General features: G+C 36.5%; 1 protein-coding gene across 1 annotated transcript in view; it reads left to right on the top strand.

Annotated features, from left to right (window-relative positions):
- LOC129722668 (mucin-5AC) overlaps positions 1 to 20308 on the top strand; it is a 190668-nt gene that overhangs the window by 30803 nt on the left and 139557 nt on the right. Inside the window, exon 2 of the mRNA XM_055676308.1 lies at positions 18477 to 18962. Coding sequence (XP_055532283.1) covers positions 18477 to 18962 — 486 coding nt within the window. The remainder of the gene's footprint in view (positions 1 to 18476; positions 18963 to 20308) is intronic.

Below are 20308 nucleotides of genomic sequence, written 5' to 3'. Positions count from 1 at the left end.
ATATAAAATAATAATATATAAAAATATGTAATAGTCTTGATATGTCTTGATTGTGGCAGAACATAATTTTAGTTCTGAATTAATAGGAGTAAATAATTTTTTCATCACAAATCATCTCCCTTATTAAAAAAATAGTATTCAAAATGTATATACCAAGCAAGCAGGTTAGCATGTTTGATACAATTATAGCTGAACAAACTTTTGGATTACCTCTGGATTCCTTTAGGGCCCGAGGTATACAACCCTATGTCCCAACTCGTGATATCCTGGCTCAACGGAACATGAAATTCATGATGCTAGTCTATGGCTACTTGAGACCCATCAGAGTGTCCATATAACAAACAGAATCACTGATTTAAAAAAAATCACAGGAGGGTTGTGTGCAAAGCCACGACCGCAAGGATGAAGTAGAATACTTTTATAAGAAAGATAACTCAGCTGCTTGCGTGTCTAACATTTTGAAATCGGATTTGTTTCGTACATACCGCTTGTTAAGCACAGTATCAACAAATCGTAAAAAAATCACACTGCTGTGCATTTGCAGCAGCATCAAACCTCTGTTGCAGTTTATTAATAACCATTCATTATGTTCTTCCAAATACATTCAGTAGCCTTGAAAAAAGGCCGATTGCTGCAATTGAAGTTTTCATTCAATTATTGCATAAATGCTTCGTGGTCAGATATACCCGCTGCCACTGCTACGCTATCTGTAGCCATGCCACAGTTTTGGCCGCTATACGCTGCCATTGGTAACGCAGAGATCCGCTGCATCCATTGCTATGCCACAGCTGTGGCCGCTATCCGCTATCGCTGGTATTACTGCACTGCTACTGCTGCTGCTAAGCGATGACTGGTGTTGTCGCTGTTTAAAACTATCATGAGCGGCTTCGGCTGATACAGGTTCTTATATAGGCCAAATAGCATGTTTTAAATTGCAAGGAATGTGATTCTGTCGACCGTGCTTGAGAAACAATCATATAACGACCAATAAGAGATCGAATTTTTCGTTTTGACAAGGCTTGACAATTTTCAATAGTACAATAGTTTGAATAATAAAATTACAATTATCTTCACTTGGGAAGAATCTTAGAAGATTTTCCAATCTATTGCTGCAAGAACGAAGGAAATCCATCTAATACTAACCGATTCATTAGCATTTGAAATTGGACATATTTTTCACTGTTTTCGGTTTTAGATTTTCATTTCACATCCCTATGTAGCTGAACTTCCTGAGAGAAGTATTCTACTTCAAAAACATGCTAATTTTAGTCCTAGTGTTTAGTTTTAGCTCGTAGTCCGTAGCGAGGATAAAAAATTTACCTTTAGCTCATAATATACCCTAGAAATGAGATTATCTGGCTTCGTTAAACATATCATGTATTGTGCCGTGTCAAATAAACGCTATGTAAAAAAAAAACTTTTGGATGAACGTATAAATAAAAAAATATAAAAATATTAATAAAATTGAACAGTTGTCAAATTTTTTATTTAAATCGGAGATCTGAATTTGGCATTTGTTTTCTGATTTCCAGGAGTTGTTGCTTTTGGGTGGACTCCCTAATTTTTTTATCGATTGCAGCAACAATGAAGGAAATCTGTTAAAAGCTGACCGAGTTATAAGCAGTCAAAATTTTATATGATTTCATCCCCTTCTCCAACCTTAAATTTGCATTTACAAAGCGTAATTTTTCTCGGAGACTTTAGCTAGATTTCTAAGCTGTGAAGTTTTTTGCGTAGAATTACGTCTCACGGCAACATAGGAGTGTAAACTGAAAAACTGAAAACATCGAGAACGTCACGAAAATTGTTCACGTTCCTTCACTTAGTCACTTCCAACAGACATCCTTAATTCTTACAGCAAACGATTCTAAAATTAGTGCGCGTCCAACAAAATGCGAAAAAATTGTGATTTTGTGAGGCTAATTACTGTATTAATGAAAAATTTAGAACCTTGTAAAATGTAAATTTCGACTAATCTGAGCTGCAAGCAAGGACAAATATCAAGCGAAACTCTTAGTTCCAGCTTAAATCAAATTGAGCAACCAATCACCTTACTTCTCTAGCACAGTAGACACCAAAATATACAAACGTTTTGTTGTTGTTGTTTTTTGCTTGATCAAGTGCACGACACGCTCACCGGAAGTATAACTCTCGGTAGCTACGTATTAGAAAAAGAAAAGCAGCAGAAATTTAGTCTTCATTGTGTATCCAATCACTGTTGCAAGAGGATGACTCACTGAAAAGTGGATCGACCAGCAGCAAGTATAGCTGCGACAAGTCTCAGCGCAGCAGGCGGCGATTTAAAATAAAATATGTATGGTTTTTGCTACAACTCCCGCTCAACCTATTGCAGCCTTACATAGCGAACAGACCAGTATAGCAAACTATCGCGACCATTTGACATTATTGCATGACACCGTATCGAAAACTACTGTTGCCTCTCTTGCAGACTGCGACAGCAGCGTTTAACTATACGCTTCTCTATTTGAGAGAATCGTGTGACTAGAAGCCAACACGGATGGTTAACGTTTCTCTTTTGTTCCGATCTCCGGCTGCTTCGATATCTCGACTGTCGCATTGTGCTAATGACAATAATTAGCAATCATGCGACAAATTAGTACAGTAACAAGGTGGAAAATAAATAATTTCTATATATGTACTGCCGAAAAATATCATCACTTGTGTACACCAGAAGATTTTAATCCCAACTTCTAAACTTTATCATTTGAAAATAGTTCGTTGTAGCGAAGGTCTCATCCAAATTTAGCATATTTAAGCACAGGCAGGACAATAGAGGCATGAATCTTACAAATTCAATTAACGTCCTGGGACCCAAATAAAAATCGATGCTAAGTAAATTGATTCCACTTAAATTCGTAATAAATGCAACAAATAGCACAGACAGCTACAGTCAATAACACACGAGCCAGAGATTGTCTATACAATGACAACAATATAAAGAGAAGTGAGCGAGAGAATTGTTGTTCAAATTGAATTCGTGACAAAAAGCAAGAGATAAAGCAGATCGTATGAAACTTCAGTAGCGGCTACTGTCGCGTAGTTTTTCATTTCACAGAGGTAATTACAAAAATCTTGCTACTGTTGTGTGAATACTGTAGCGTACCAGTACATTTCCCCACCCTGATCGCGACGCACAGTGGGGCGACTTCATATAAAGGCTGGTCAAGCAAAAAAGTGTCGATGAATGCGTCAAAAATAATGGTATTTACATAATTTTGAGGTGCTGTAAACGAATATGGCATCCATTTTTTATTTGGGGCCGTCCATGTAGCACGTGACCTAATTTTATTGACTTTTTGATACTTTTTCCTTTTTTTATCAGATAGCAGTTTATGATCTTTAACCACTAGCAATGCCACCCGGCGTCCTCCTCACTGACGTAGTTTTTGGACGACCCTCAACCAAATTTTGCGAAAAATATGATATTTTTGGAACTTAAAACAACATAAGTAAAACAAGCTAATTACGAATCATCATCTACTTCTTCATCATCATCATCTTCCTTTTCTTTTCTTCTTTCTTCATATTTATAACTGTGATCAGATTCATAATCTTCTCTCGCCGATTCAATAATTGTTGCCTTCAAAAGAAATATTACTTCATCTGGAAGTTTTTTGCCATTAATTTTCACCTTTTCAAAAAAAGGTTAACTATTGGAATTGTGGAAACACAAAGAGGATTGAATTTATCATGATTAGTATTTTCGAGACTATTTTTGTGACTATTTTTGGCATATTTAATTATCCAATTTTCGGCATATACACTACCCGTCATAAGTTTGGAATCGCTTTACTGAGTATTGCAACACCCAGTTTGAATATTGCAACTCCTCCCGAAAAATTTAGCGTCACCTGGAATAGACGGATATCTCGTGTTTTTGACAACCTAGAAAGTTGCTGTTTTTAGCAAACTAGTTCCGAAGGTCAAAGGCTACTGTATGGTGGCCAATTCAGTGTGAAATTCTACCGGTATGTGGCGCTAGTGGGCACACAATTTGTCGTATTTTGAACTTAACCAAGCTCACGATTCCGACCTGCTAGAAAGTTGCGGTGTTCAGCAAACTTGTTCAGGATGTTAAAGGCTTCCACATGGTAGACAATTAAGTGCTGAATTACCACACTATGCGGCGCTAGGGTACATGTGGTTCTTCGTATTCAACGCCGTAACGTATAACGCCCCATGTGTGTTCCGAACTATTCCATTGAGGCTATTTTCATTACAATTCAGTGTTAACACAAATCAAAAACCCCCTGTATCCTAATTGAAATACGACTTCGACAATTTCGGCAACCACCAGAGCGAATGCTTTTTACTTCGTGTATACATTTCGGGTGTCTGCTCGTTAGATGGGGCTTTCAGGCGCCTTCTCGAATGCGCCATGTACTGAAGTCACAACCACACGGCTTGCACATAAGCCGACGGCGTTGCGTGTTTGGTCTTCAGCTTGCAGCGGAAAGCAATAAGAAATGCCCTCTCTGGTGTTCAAATCCTTCATCATCGGATTAGAGGCATGTCTACTGCAACTGTTTGCAGCCGAGGTAATCAATTTACTCGCGATATCGTCAATTTTACCCATTGTAGAACGGGCTGTTAACGTTGGTGATCAAACTGTCAACATGCCAACACAGTCGCATGCTATATGTTATGACAAATGAAAGCACTTCTTTAGAATGAACACACACAAGCTTACGTATTGTGTGTGGTGATTAAATTTTGTTTTTTTTTTTTATTCTCGCTTATTTTCCGTCGGTCTAGTTCCGCCACTGTTGTGGCCAATCACCGACGCCCAGGGAGGCGACTCCACACCCAGGACCCTAACTCACGACCCGTTTATTAACGGACCGGCGCCAACGGCTTTACTTCCTCATGCGATGGAAGGCGTGATCCCAGAGATTTTTTCGCCTCAGAAAATCTCCCGGTGTCGGCTAGGATTGAATCTAGACCAGTTGGGTTGGTTGTGAGTGGATCACGCCACCTCACAACCATCGACACCTATGTCGGCGGTGGGATTCGAACCCAGGCGTCGAGCGTGGTTGGTGGAGACGTTACCAACCACACTAGGCCCCCACTGTGGTGATTAAATTGTCAACATTCAAATTGGTTTCACTTCGTCATGTGTACACATAAGTGTAAAAGATGTGATTATTAAGCTAAACTAAGTTCGAAGCGCTCGAAATTACATGCACACGAGCGCTGCGTTGCGGTTGAATTCCCTACTATACTGTTCGCCAATTATAAGCCTTTGACCTTTTAAGTAACTTTGCTGAAAATCGCAACTCTTTAAATGGTGGGATTGTTGAACTGAATTGCGTTCAAAACACTCAAAATTTCATGCACACTAGCGCTGCGTTGTGGCCGAATTCCAAACTATACTCTCCTCCAATCATAAGCCCTTGACCTCCTGAGCAACTTTGCTGAAGACCATAACTATCTAGGTTTCCAGAATCAAGAGATAGAGTTACATTAATCTGCCAATATCAAGTGATGCTAAACTTTTCGGGGTGTTGCAATACTCAGTAAAGCGATTCCAAACTTATGACGGGTAGTGTATAATGATTCAATTACTCTTATCTTGAGTCTCTTCGGTCATATTTTCTATATATAGTATTGTGATTGACTGTGCAACGGTTTGCTAGATTTTGGATCTCCCGTCTCTGTGAGAAGCACCGTCATACAATGACCAATGACTAATCCGTACATGTAAGTGATTCTGTCTGGATCAGGTGCGTCTGCTTTCAGTCGTTTGGGCACTTCTAATTAGTTTTATGTGTGCTGGTAGCGTGTGTTCACTATTATATCAATAAAGTTATGCCAAAGAACCCGAAAGCACGCAAAAAAAAAATTCCAACATTTTTGATTCAAAAGAAACAATGCGCACGTATTTGGCTAAGTAAACTGAGCATTTTTCGCAGATGGAGAAGTTTTTTAGGCTCGAAGGTAATTTTCTATAAAATCGTATGTGTTTTGGCATAGGTTTTATTCAAAGCATTGTAGCTAAGAAATCGTTGGTTGAATAGAAAAACTGTTCGAGAATGAGTGGTAGGGAATTAATGATGCCTTGAAAAAACTCGAAAAAACTTTTGTTTTTGACTAAAATGAATTGAAAATGATACTCCATTTTATTTTACAACATGAAAGAGCTGATTTTTTTAGAGTTGAGATTTAAACGTAACTATTTGAGAACTATTGAGCAACTATTGAGAAAACTAGAATCATCCCGTATCACCACCAGCAATCGTATATTGAGTCAAAAAGTCTCAGAAATCGATTAGCAGGTGTCTGATCTACGTAAAATGTCAGCAACATGTCGATTTTGCCCCAATTCCCCTACAATATTGAATTAGGTTTATCTCGACGTTAATTTAACCTATTTGAATTCTGTTTAATGTAATTGCAAGAGTGTAAGCGACACTTAAAGGTACAATAACAATTTGGCATCACATGTTCCCCCCCCCCCCTTTTGCGGGGAGGGGGTTGCATTTTTAGCCAGGACCGGTCGAAACATAAAAATCATGATATTGTTATTTATAGCATTTTTGTAGAACATTTCGACTTTCTAAATAATTGTTTTCAGGTAGTCCAAATGTGATTTATGGAAATGAGACTTTTTCAAGGTACGAAACCATTCTTTTGCACTTTTTGCAATTCTGTTCGACTCCCACATTCTTCCATATATTTTTTTATTTTATAGGTTTATTTTTGAATATTTTATATGGTTTGGTTCAGCATGGCGTTCAGTTATTTGACTCCAGAATCTGGTAAACATCGCATCGCATCGATTTTTTCCCATAATTTTTAGAAAAAAACCTTTTTAAACACATACAAAATATTATCAGTCAAAACTGAAAATTTTATTGGCAATCGGGATTCATGATGAAAATTTACATAAATAAAAATCCTTGATATCCCATGGCTGAGATATTTCCATTTTTGTGTTTTAAAGGGTTTTATCTAAAAATAAAGGGATAAAATTACTTTTTTGCGATGTTTAATGGGCTCTGTGAGTCAAATAACTTCATGCGATGCTGAACCATACCATGCAAAAATTCAAAAAAATCCCTGCAAAAATTAAAAATATATGGAAAAATCTGGGAATTGAACAGAATTGCAAAAAGTGCAATAGAATGTTTTCGAAGCTTAAAAAGGTTATTTTTACATAAATCAAAATAATTTCTTAGACAATCGAAATGTTCTACAAAAATACTACGAAAGACATTATCTTTCGATTTAGGGTTGAGCACCTTGACTTTTGCAACATCGATTTTTTTTTGGGACAGCCTACTTCGCATACTGTTGTAGATAAGATTGTCACAAAAAACATTGCCGAAGACACCTTTTTTAACTCTCCTTGACGTATAAAGTTCTATTATCGACTATCAATCAGATATCTAAAAAACTGTAGCTGAGCAATTCCACAAAAAACGGGCAACCAATTTAATCGACCATTTATGAAACTTTGCATAGAGGTTTCTATAGGCAAGAGATGCCATTTTGTGCTGTTTGTTAAATTTTTTAGAACACGACTCATTTTTGAGAAGTTATTGAAAAATGCTATTTTGGGAAGGTATTAATGTTTACAAATATTTAAAAAAAAATCAAAATAAATCAGAAAAATTTTCAAAAAATCATTGCTTCTTTTCCTGATTTCTACATGATTTGACCAGTTGCATTGTTCAGGTAATCTTTTCTAGTTTTCATATAAAAAAAATCAGATTTTTTAAAATTCAGCTCTTTTGGATAAATAATTTTTAATTATTATTGCAACTCTTTTTCGCAAAAAAAAAATTTTTTTTTCTAGAATGAATATTGTTTTGGAAAGACAAAATTATTATCTACAACTTTGCCGAAGACGTCATACAGATCAAACAAGTAGGTATAGCCCTAAAGATATTTGTAATCATCAATATCTTCCCAAAATAGCATTTTTCAAGAGCCTCTCAAAAATGAGTCGTGTTACAAAAAATCAAACAAATAGCACAAAATGGCACCTTTTGACCATAGAAACATTTATGCAAAGTTGCAGCAAAATCAAACTGGGACATTTTTTGTGGAACTGTTCAGCTAGTAAAAGCCAGAAATGTTGATAAAATAAAATGTGAATTGTTGTTAAGAAAAAGTAAATTTAATGTCGTTATTAGTACATTTCCAGAGCACAGCAAGCCAAATACTGGTAGACGAAATTTTCATAGAGAAAATTATTGTCAAAACTGCATATAACTCGGTCTGTGTAAGAGCTATTTTTTGGTGTCTTCTGCAAAGTTGGGAGTTTGGATGCAATACGAATATATGTTGAACATAAATTTGGCAGCACTGTCTTTAAAATGCAGGGTTAATCCTGCATCGGCTCGAGAAATGAAACTAATTTTAGTTGTGTAATTGGGACTACGGAATCACGTGTGATAGTGGAAAAGAACACTAAAACGATGCTGCTAAAGATAAGTATAGTGCACAGGCGGGAGGTAGTTTAAAAGCGATCTTTTTGTTGCTACTAAAATTGTACTCCATACATAGATAGTGACAATCAAAAGGAGCGTCACTTGCCTCCCACATGAAGGCTTACACGAGAACTTGTGTGCAGGTCCGAGTGGACAGACAGTGCTGCTGTTTTATCGTGAATGGAGCAAATGCATTGCAAAAAATGTGTTTTTTTTTTACTTATTTATCTTAATTTACCATTAATATTTTTAATTTAATTTTCTTAGTGTTGCATTTGCGGAGGCGATCGATTGACACATTATTTTTTACAAGTTCAGCAATTTATCAGTGAATTTTGGCAAATATTTTGGTACATACATAGTTTATATTTGGTACGCATATATGGTAAGATTCATTCATTTTACTCATTGGTAGTCCTTTACTTAAAAAATATAACATGCTATTAAATACGGGTCAATTTTTTTCATATTAATGTATCAAATTATTTGAAAGTCTGGAAACAATAATAAAATCTCTGAGATTCTTATATTATTTTGAGGCGAGGCTTACTGAATGGAAAACTACTCCGGAATGTACTGCAAGTACTCAGTCATTTTGTAAAGGGTTCTGGAAGGTCGGTAGACTTCCTAGAATCGCATATCAGTTCTATATGGGAAATCATCAAGTTGAGAACACAGCGCTTGAAGATATTTTTCTTGTATTGGGTTATTCTTGTATTGGGTTATTCCACCTGTTTGGGGTGGGTTATTTTATTTTTTTCGTCATAATGTAACGAAAAAAACCTCAATCATAACTTCTTCATTGAAGAATTTCCTTTGTCGTGAAAATTACAATGAAAAATAAGGAAAAGACTAATATGCGATTATTTAGGCCATCGAGTAGCAAAATAATTGCATACCAGTCTCACTTTCAACCGCTCGGCTCATATTTTTCTCAAGTATTTTGAATATGGGCAGACGTTTATAACCGCAGACAGCTTCTAAATATTCTTCATGGAGAATGGCAGAGACGTCCACCCTCACCGACTTTAAGGTCGTCGTTTAAAAATCAAAATATAAGGTTGAAGTCTTGGATATGCTACTGAATAATATCCTTTCTTATGTCTTCAGTGTTTCGCAATACGTGCAGAATAAAATTATTCTGCATTAGCCCGTGCATTTAGTGTATTGGAGAAGTGGTATTGAGAAAGGGAAGTTTCTAATCTCATTACAACAGTAACTTGACGGAAGACGACGACGGTGAAAAGAGGTACAAGCTGTTCTTAGCTAAGCAACTAAAGACGATTTCGTCTGAGTGCTGACAGCTTCAAATTGAATGATCATTTGAGCAGATCATCCACAGGAAATAAATCCCTTGCAGAAAGCAGCATTACTCAAGGCTATTATCCCTCTGATTGAGGAAAACCAATAACCTTTCGGGAACGAACTTTCAAAAAAATATGCAGTTTCGGTGTCTACTTGAAATAATCTTCAGTGTGGAATTTATTTGAGAAACCTTGCATCAATTAACTATTTGCTGATTTTTCACCAGTAAAAAGCTTGAAAAACAGCATCAAGTATTTATTATATGGATCGAAGAAAAAAATATGGGCATACTAAGGAAAAACATTTGGTGGGACTGATATGCGATTATTTTTAAGATGGGACAATTTGACCTCACATTTTTTTTCTGACTTTTTCAAATCAAACATACTTTTCTGTTTCCTTAATCTGTAGTAGAGCAAGAAATGGATAAAATCTGATATTTACCTCAAAAACGATGAAAATCCATATGGGACTGGTATGCGATTATAGGCAGTAGAGCTAACACCTTCCAGATCCCGAAAATAAGATTATTGCAGAAATGAAAGATAAATGCAACAGTCTTTTTTTTTTTCATTATATCATTGCCAGACAGTGGGATCTAGAAAGGTTTCCACACACAAACAAAATAAATATATGCTGAACATTATTGCCATCAAAATACTACATTGTTTTAAATATTTAAATATTCCTCTAAAGTGAAAGACTGAAAAAAAGTTAGATTTTGAAGCGCCTATAGCGATATCGTTCTGAGCTAAAACTTGTTGTTGTTCTTTGAAAATTTGTGTATACTAAATTTCTTCTGAATGATACGCCAATGAAATAAGTGTTTAGACAGTGAATGAGAAAAGAAAACGATTCTGATTCGGTCTGTGTAGATGTTATAGTTAAGTATGCTGTAAATTGTTACCCTTTAAATCCAATAAATGCTACAGTTTTTATATATTAAAAACATTTTAGTTCAAGAAACTAGTCGGATATGAAACGGTATACCTTCAAAACAAGAGAAATTAGAAAAAAAATGTCTTCGACAAAGTTTTTTGTGACAATATTATCTGCAACCATACTGAAAACATTGTATATCGTAAACAACTAGTTCGGTGCAGATGTCTTATTTGGATTTCTCAGTCTTTTATCATAAATATACGACCATTTGTATAAATTGCACCGTGGGTACATTATCTACAACTTTACTGAAGACACCATTTCTTATAGTCTGCATGACTGAAAAGATAGATTTTGCATTGCCACAAGCGGCGAAGTTCCGAACTTAAACATGCTGTCATTCTTGGAGGCTTTTATGAACTTTTTTTTTTGTAAGATTTGAACCACTGCGACCATTATTTTGATCATTTGTGGTACTTAATGAACCAAATGTCTTCTGAATATAGCATGTCAATAAAACTAGTATTCGGAAAGTAAATGAAAAAAAGTTCACGATTTTAGGCTCTAATATCACTCTGAATTCGTATAAATAGCAGCATGTTGCACAATATCATTTTTCATCTCTCGAACGTCTAGTACCAAAACATCATGTCATCAGTTTTCAAGTTATTACATTAGTTCAGAAGGTTCATAATAATTGTTTAACGCACTAGCTGGTTCCAGGCAACAGCCATGTGACAAAGTTTAGTTAGGGTGTAAAGATTGCATCTACTCCGGGCAAGAAGCCTATTTGGACTGAAAGCAAACAACAAAACAATGTAGGGGTAAGCGGGGTAAGACCGCCCCCTTAAGCAATTCTGTTTAGAGAAAAAAAAGTTGCGGCTGCAATTTCATTTTTTCTTCGCTAAGAGGTTCTTCTATTCAATACCCGCATTTAAAAAATAAGAACTGAAATATTTTTGTTTATTTTCCAGCTTTTTTTTAAATTTTGAAAATTCATTGAAAATGTGCAGATCTTTTTCATGCGGGGTAAGCCCGCCCACCAGCGGGGTAAGATCGCCCACCATTTTTTGAGGATGAACAATATTTTTAGGGCCGAAACGGTTGATTCTATCGGTATAGTGTCTCTGACAAAGTTGTAGATGGTATTTTTTTTTAAATGAAACATACACTGTGAAAAATCTGAAAAAAATGTTTTTTTTTTCTAAGTTTTAACTTATTTTGTTTTCTGATTATTCAAGTTCAAATCAATGTTTAGGTAACTTTTTTGGTTTTCAAAATAAATATATTTTTCAGAATTGGGGTTTTTCAAGATATTGAATTCATAATATACCTATCTTTAAGCTAAAAATTAAAACTCATTAAACCTATCTGTATGATTCTTTTGAAGACTTATTATGTATAGAAAAATACTAATAATTATTATTTCTTTTATTTATATTTTCAATTTTCTATGTTTTTTTAAGAACAAAATTACCAACGACTCTATACACCAAATAAACCGTCAAAAAAAAATTCTTCACAAGAATTGAGCTATTCATATATCTATTACTCCATGATTCAACAACCATAAAATTTTAGCTTACCTTTTGTAGATTTTACAGGCAAAAACATGTTTTTTTCAAAAAAATTTGAAAAAAAAAATATATTTTTAATTCTATTTCTATATTTTTTCTTTAAATTTTTTTAGAGTGTGTACTTTTTTCGAAAGTAAAAAACTACTATTTTCAATTCTGCCGGAGACGTCATACCTATAAAACGAACCGTCCTGGCTCTAAAAACATTTTGGTTCATTAACACCATTTTCACACAGGGTTACTTTTTTCAAAAATAAGTCTTGTTAAAATATATTACTAGAAAAGCTTAAACCAAATCGAAAATGGTCGATTAACATCAATGTCTTATGTGGCTTGAAGTTGCTTTACTGATCCTGTAAATATTCCCTTTGTAGTGTCGAGGCATTTGGGTCTTGGTAAAACAAAAAGCAGTTGGATTCGTAGCGGTTTTACCCCTTGTATAGTGGGCGACTTTACCCCCAGTGGGACATTTTCATATTTGACCGAAAAAGTTGTCAAAATTACAAGATTACTTACGGCCTTCGATATTTCCGAAAGAAGATAGATTCAGGCAAGCGATTAAACGTATATTCACGAACAAAACAATAGATTTTTAGACTGAAAAACCTTAAGTCCCGTTGCCGCAAAACAATAGCGCTTTGACTGGTTGCCAGCTGAAAGGTTGTTTTTGATTATTTCTGCGACCGTTCGTGCACTATCAAAACAGAAAAACGTGCAAAATGTTATGTAATTATACTGTAATAGACACGTTAAAGAAATTTTTCAATTATTTTATAACTTGGTAGTAAAACTACGGTGGGCGGTCTTACCCCGCAGGGCGGTCTTACCCTGTTTACCCCTAAATAATTAGTTTTACTGCTGTGTGGCCTGCTTTCAGAGTCCGAAGAATGCTCCTTTTGAATAACAATATTGCAGACTTCAATGTTGTTTCGAGTGGCAAAAACTTAAAAAACTGCACAGCCAACCCACAATGGCTGTACAGTTTAGTCCAGGAAAGGTATCTCGCTACTTTACCCAACAGTCTACATTGACACTAGCTTGCGTTATGAAACAATTTATATCTCGATAAGAAACGTTGCACCGAGTAATATTCCACAGTTCTGGGGTCACGTGGCGCAGCTAAAGACTACACGTGTGTCATTTCGTTTAGTTGACTTCGTGATTGTGCGTGTTTTTTTTTTTTTGTTAAGAGAAATGCATTTCACAGTTCAGAAAAAATGTCTATTCCTCGTCCTATGTGAAAACTTTTTTTAGTCTCATAATTTGATCTGCGAACCGCGGGTGTGTTCGTGATTTTGCCACACAAGCAGCGGTTTATCTTTGGTAATTGCTAAGTGTCATAAAGTGTCATTCGATTCAATGGAAATCAAGGTCGAGTGGCCCGACGAAACGAGAACCACTCTACACAGTTTCACTGGTCTTGGCCTATCCGCGGGTGGTCCGCAGCGATCAGCTGACTGATTGCCACGGGAAATAGCAGTGGCAATCTCGATCGAAAAACTAAAGCAAAGGCAGCGCTGAATCTGTACGTACGCTTGAACCGTGCAACCGTGGCAGCACTCGATGCGATGGAAAGGTTCAATTTCTTCCGGTTCACCTCACTTGCGCCAGCACGCAATCCTATACAGATATGGTATGTACCTATAGACAGCGCATGCCGGGTTGGCAACGGCAAATGAGAAAATGCGAGTGCGAGAAAAACATTGCATAATGTTTTTACCGCTTCTGCATCCTCTCCTGCCCGGGAGGAGGGCAGAGGATCTCTCTGCCTGTTGTTACTGCTGTTGCTGCTGTTAGTGCCAGCCAGCCATGCATCGATTCCCAACGAGCCGAGTATAATTTATTAGGGGGAAAATTGGAAAACCTTTGACGTTCCGACATGCGACATTATCTTTTCCTCTCAATCTTGCAGTGATTTTCCGGCCAGAGGGACAGCGACTTGGCGCTAGGTGGAACAGTAGACTGTGTTTAGTATTTAGGGTGATTTTTTTCGATTTTATGATCCTAACTTTTTTCTGCGAAAATTTACTGGCAGCCAAGAACCAGTTCGTTGTGGATTATCTAAAAACGGGTTTTTACTTCGTTTTTATGGAAACACTTTTTGAAACTTTTTTTTTTGATAATTCTTGTGCATGTCAAATTAATAATTCTTTGCTCACAAACTTTTTCATGTCCAACATTTTTTCAAACAAAAAATGATTTGTAATAAATCGGTCATCTCATTTTTTTCTTTCAAATAGGCTGCATAGACACTTATGTTGCCTAAAACTCTCCTGAATGAATAAAAATGAACACTTTTAAAGAAAAAAAAAGTCCAACAAAACTAATTTTCTTGCACCAAAAAAAAATTTAAAAACAAAAAGCAAAATTTATCCACCTAGTGGTGCAGAAACCTTTGTTATACTAACTATAATTGTATAATTATTAGGCTGCCTATAATTGCATATCAGTTCCATCTTCATTTTCATCAAGTTGAGAAAACAGCACGTAAAGGTATTTTTCGTGCTTAAGTTATTTCAACTGTTGAGCGTGGTTTATTCCCATATTTTCGACATGATATATTGAGATAGACATTTACCATAACTTCTTTATAAGAACGACAAGAATGCACGTGGGACTGGTATGCGATTATAGGCAGTAGGCCAGTAAATCACAAATCGTATAGCAACGTAAATCCAATTTCAATTATGAATAAAATGAATTCAAAAGATAATTTTCAGAAGTTGAACCAAAGACGATCTTTGAACTATAGCTTGACGTGGTTTTCGCAAATATTTTGGATGTTATCACTGGAGTTATGAGTCTTATTTTTTCAATCGAGAACCAATTTTTAAATGCTGGATAGAGGCAACATATTTTTTTTAAATAAACAGAAACCGTAAACAGGAAATAGTAATAGATAAAAAAGATGCTGATTTCATACTAGAACAGCAAATATGTATGCTAGTTCGAGGCAGTTCTAGTTTTTTAATTCCCCATAATCCAGGTTTGAATACCACATTCGCATTATTTTCAGAAATCGCAGGACCTAGAATTATGAATCAGCATCAAGTTTTTTTTACGAATTGAAGCAAACTTCTACTAACCTCGGATCAGCATTACAAAGGAAAAAATATAACCATTGACGAAAGTTGTCAATTCAGTTCTATCTCAAATGCATAATCCGAAAATGAAGGTTTGCGCGACATTTAAGAGATTTGGATTTTCAGAGTGTAGACGAGAACATTTTTCTTTTCGAAGGCCTAGGCTGTACGATGAAATTCGTAATTAAGACTTTATAGAACTTCCTGCGTTAACGAGAAATTGAATAACATGTTTGCACTTTGTCTTAAATTAGAAACCAATATTTATATCTTATATGAGCGTAGTGTATCATATCATAGGAATAAGTGACTTTCCACCTGCGCACACTAGTAAACGTGTATAGCCATGTAAAGTTGCTTCAGTTTCATCCAAACTACAAATGATCGCATCTCGATGTTCACAATTTTTTAAATCCTTGGTCACGAGTTAAAAGTATATTTAGAACCTAATATTAAACATCAAATAAAAGTTCAACTGAAAAAAATTCCAGCTGTTCAAAACGTAGCATTGCAAACAAAATAGCGATTTTTTTGGTGTTTTCTACATCTGCAATATCTGCATCGCTAATTGTGTTACATTTGCACACTGTGGGATCAGGTTTTGCTTTAATGCTCCCCGAAGGCAGTAAAAGCTTCTTATTTTTCGCAAATCTTGGTTCAACGTAAAATTGATTATATATTTCAAAGAAAGTGTGGACGGAAGCTTCGCAAGCAAGAAAAAAAGCTAAGTAAGCATTGCAATTTGCAATTAATTTATTTACACCAGTTAAGACGCACTACGAAAAGTGTAAAAATTATGCAAAGTTGTCGATGATTGTTTGTTTTCTTTTGAGAAATAAATAGCGATACGAAAAAAGAGGGATAGAAAAAAAGAGGGATAGAGAAGAAGGAAGGGCATGGAGAGAGAGATAAATTATCCAGAAAGTAATATATCCCATGTCTAAAATATACTTTGGTCAAAACTCTACAGATCAATCAATCAATAAAAATTTGCACTCAGTATGATTTTCAAAGAGCTCCGGGGCTTCCATTTGAGCATGCGAACATCAAAATCGGAGTATGCGTACTGTAAAAAGGTTTTTTTTTGTTCGATTTTGATATACTACACATATAAACAACATGTTTACACATCTATACATACAGGCACACATTCACATACATACAGAAATTGTTCAGTTCGTCGATCTGAGTCGATTGGTATACAACATATGGCCCTCCGTGCCATTCATTTTGCCTTAAAAGTTAAATGCCTCATATAAAAAATACTCTTTGATCAATAATTCAAAATCTAAGCCACTAATCGAAAATCCACTCGGTAGCATTCTGGGGGAGAACAGTAGCTTTCGTTTGCGTATAAGATCATCAAAATCGGATATTGCGTTCTGTAAGAAAGGTGCGTTAGTTTTTTGCGGCACATACATACAGACAACATACATACACACACACACACATACACACACACATACGCACGAACAGACATCGCTCAGTTTTTCGAGCTGAGTCGAATGGTATATACGATTCGGCCCTCCGGATCTTGGATCTATTTTGCGTTTTTGGACCGATTTTATAACCTTTGTTTAGTATAACAAAGGTAAAAAATTGTTTAAAAAATTCGGTCATCTTAGATTTTCTTTAAAATAAGAACTCTATTTAGCTACTTCTGCTGTTACGCTGTTACCTCATGAACTGTTCAAATGATTTCGGTTTTCAATGAAAGATAGATTATTCATTTTCACATACACTGGTGTTGATAACTCGAATTAAAAAAATGGCGCTTGACTCGGTCGCACATCAACCAATTGAACAGTGAACAATTGAAAAATTTAAAATGACTATCGAAAGACCGTCTAGAGAAAAATATCAACGCAACTATTTAAAGCTTAAAATCTAGGTTGAGCTATTAAAAATTCCGAGTCTCCATTTGGAATATTGGAACTCTGGGAGGAGAATCATTTTACTAATGTCATTTCACTATTGATTTTTGACCAACGATTTCTAACGCAAAGTGTCAGTTTCCAACAGTTGTCTTTCGACTACCCAAATTGTTGGGCTCACATCTGATAAAAATTACTTTCGAGACTGAATGAATTATCAAATCAATGAAAAAAGAAACCTGAATGCCTAATTTTCGATGCAATACGTTTTCTGGATTCAGATTTTCGCTAAGGCACAATAAGTATTTCCATTTTGATCCGACCTGACAGCATGATGGAAATGTAAAATTTCTACAGTTGAAGAAAGGAATGGGATAAATTCCATGAAACACAACGACAGCCGACGTTGAACGGAAGCATATAAATAAATTGTGTTATTTTCACCCCAATCAAATGACACCACCAGCCCTGTGTTCGGTTGATTTTCCAACAGAAATTTCTATTGTTTATCTACCTTCCAGGGGTTAGCAAGAGATGAAAACTATTTTATGAACATGTCAAGTCATGGTTAATTTCAATTTCCCCTGTCCACTGCTGGGGCCCATTCCTGGAAGAAAGCTAGAAATATTCAAACTGCACAAAAAGCCTCCGGTCCCAATTGGAAACAACGAACGCCGCTAAGGGTAACTTTTCCTGCGACAGTCAATACCGGCTGGCTGCTCGTCGAATCGCTATCGGATCTACGTCATCACCCCGGGAGAAAGGAACAGGGGAACGGTTTGCAAAACGCCCACGGCCTCCCGAAAAGCGCGCACGATGTTTCGTCAGGCATCAGCATCGTACAAGCGGACCAGTGAGGAGCTATCGAGCAAAGGAAAACAAGTCAATTACGTCATTATGTACTTGAACCGACCTACATTCTTCGACTTCACCCGGCTAGGCTTCCGCAAAGACAGGAAATTTTGTACAACAGCAATCGCAGAAAATGATTTCTTGTTTTTTATTTATTATAAAATTGTGAGGATTTTTCAATGAATACTTGCGGATCTAAATTGAGTATAAAAAAGCATGAATAAGAGAAAGTAATTAGCATTGCAGGTTTTGTTGGATCAAGCTGTCTGCAAAATTAATTACGCTCTTCTGATGTTTCTTAATACCTCGTTATTATCGATACCTTCTGCCGGTAATTATTATTCTACACTGCTATCTTACTCTGCAAACCCTTGATTAAAAAACGAATAGCGGTTTATTTTTCTGAAGTTCTCACTAACCCACCATTTCTCTGTTCTCCAATTTCAGGGTCAATGTTCAGCCGGTACACTGCCTGTGGCCTGGATAAACGAAGGTCCTGGTCCACCGCGGTGTCCACCGCCATGCAAGGCTAAGTCTAATAATAAAAATAGTAATTATAAGCCAAACAATATTGATAATACTAAATATAACATGGAGAACCGGTTACATGATAAACAACAGTGCCTTGACTATTTGGGCGATAATGAAGAGTTAAGTCCAGCACAAATTTGTAAAAAATCGTCACAAAGTATTGAGACCAAGTTGAAAACGTTACGTTTGAGACATTGTTGTGAACGTACTGTTGGCAGCGCGCTGCACAACGCGGCCTACGCCGGGGTGCTGCGCGGTGGTTCAGAATGTGTTAGGATGCTGAGTGACCTGCTGGAAACGGATGCACTCGCCGCCCGGATCACCTGCGAGTTCACCGAGGTGCTGGTGCGGTACGACTGCGGACAGCCGTTCTCGATCATCCACCACTGCGAGGACTGTAAGGTAAGTCGGCCGGGTCAACTGAGACTGCTCATACCTCGATGCGAACCGGTTGTTTTTACTATAAATTTGTAGGTATTTACTATTGGTGTTCGATATTCGCTGTATGTGTACACGCTGATTCGATCAATTTTCTTAGATATAGGTACATTTTAAGTGTAAAAATTTGATTTGCCTGCTATGTGGCTAGTTCTATTATAACCGGATTATTTACATTGTCACAGAAAATAATTGACCTATTTGAAAAAAGTTATAAATTTTAGAATGGGTCGAAACCACAAGATTTATTCTAAATTCCGATCTTAACAGCATTGCAGACAACGCTGTGAATTTTGTTATTTTATGCACAATTATGTTCTCGTTGTTTTCTTGAAATAAAAATGAAAATGTAAGTTTATCATGAAACAAAAACTTGCTATTTACCATTCAAAGTATTTTCCATCGTTAGCAAGCCATCTCTCTGACAGAGCTCGAATACCGTTACGATAAAGTGTTCGGGTGTTTGAGGCTATCCACGAATAAAGCATTTTTTTCGTCTTCATATGAGCAGAACTGCTGATCAATCGGATCATGTGCCATCGAACGGAATAGACAATAATAAAAAAGCGTAATATCTGGTACTTTCCATTTAAGTGTTTCTTCGTTGTCATGCAGCAGAATCACTTTTTTGTGCTTCTGCGCGTATTTTGGCCGTTTTTGCACAATGTTTGGCCTAATTGTATCAATTGAAGTCAACAACGTCTGCTAGTCATGGTGTGTATATCCAGTCATGTCGACGATATAGAAGCATGACAAGGTCCCCATGATTGTTTATTTTTGTAGCTGAAATGAATCCAATCTCCATTACCCGTCACAACGCGACACAAACCTCTTCCTTTTTGGCCACTGAAAAAGTTATTCACAGGTGAAAAAACAACGCTCAACGTGCCTTGGCTTCAAATCAAGTTTCTTGTATATGAATCATTCTTAAAGCATGCAATCACTAGGAAATGGCTTAGCGGGTAGCTCTTAATACCAAAGCAGACTGTCCCTGTATTTGGCATGGAACCTTATCGAATAACTTCTAAATTGAGCGTCCTCGAAGGTTTCTGGTCTTCATTCACGCGGACAGTTGTCAACGTTGAAATTATCGACTTTGATTTAATACGCTTCAGCTGCCGTTTTCGGCCTCTATCCGGTGCTCTGCTAAATATTATCTTAGCCGGTCGCTCCTCCGCCGTCCGTGCTACGTGGCCAGCCCACTGTAACTTGCCGTGTTTCATCAGCTTGACAATATCAATAATAATAGAAGCATGTGGGACTTTGTGATGATGGTGGCGCTCCCATGCACACCAGCCCTTCGTATCACA

This window comes from Wyeomyia smithii, chromosome 2 (genome assembly GCF_029784165.1).
Source record: "Wyeomyia smithii strain HCP4-BCI-WySm-NY-G18 chromosome 2, ASM2978416v1, whole genome shotgun sequence".
In the NCBI taxonomy this organism is placed as follows: Eukaryota; Metazoa; Arthropoda; class Insecta; order Diptera; family Culicidae; genus Wyeomyia; species Wyeomyia smithii.
Note: the sequence above shows the minus strand (reverse complement) of the source record. Positions and strands in the feature narration are given on the sequence as shown.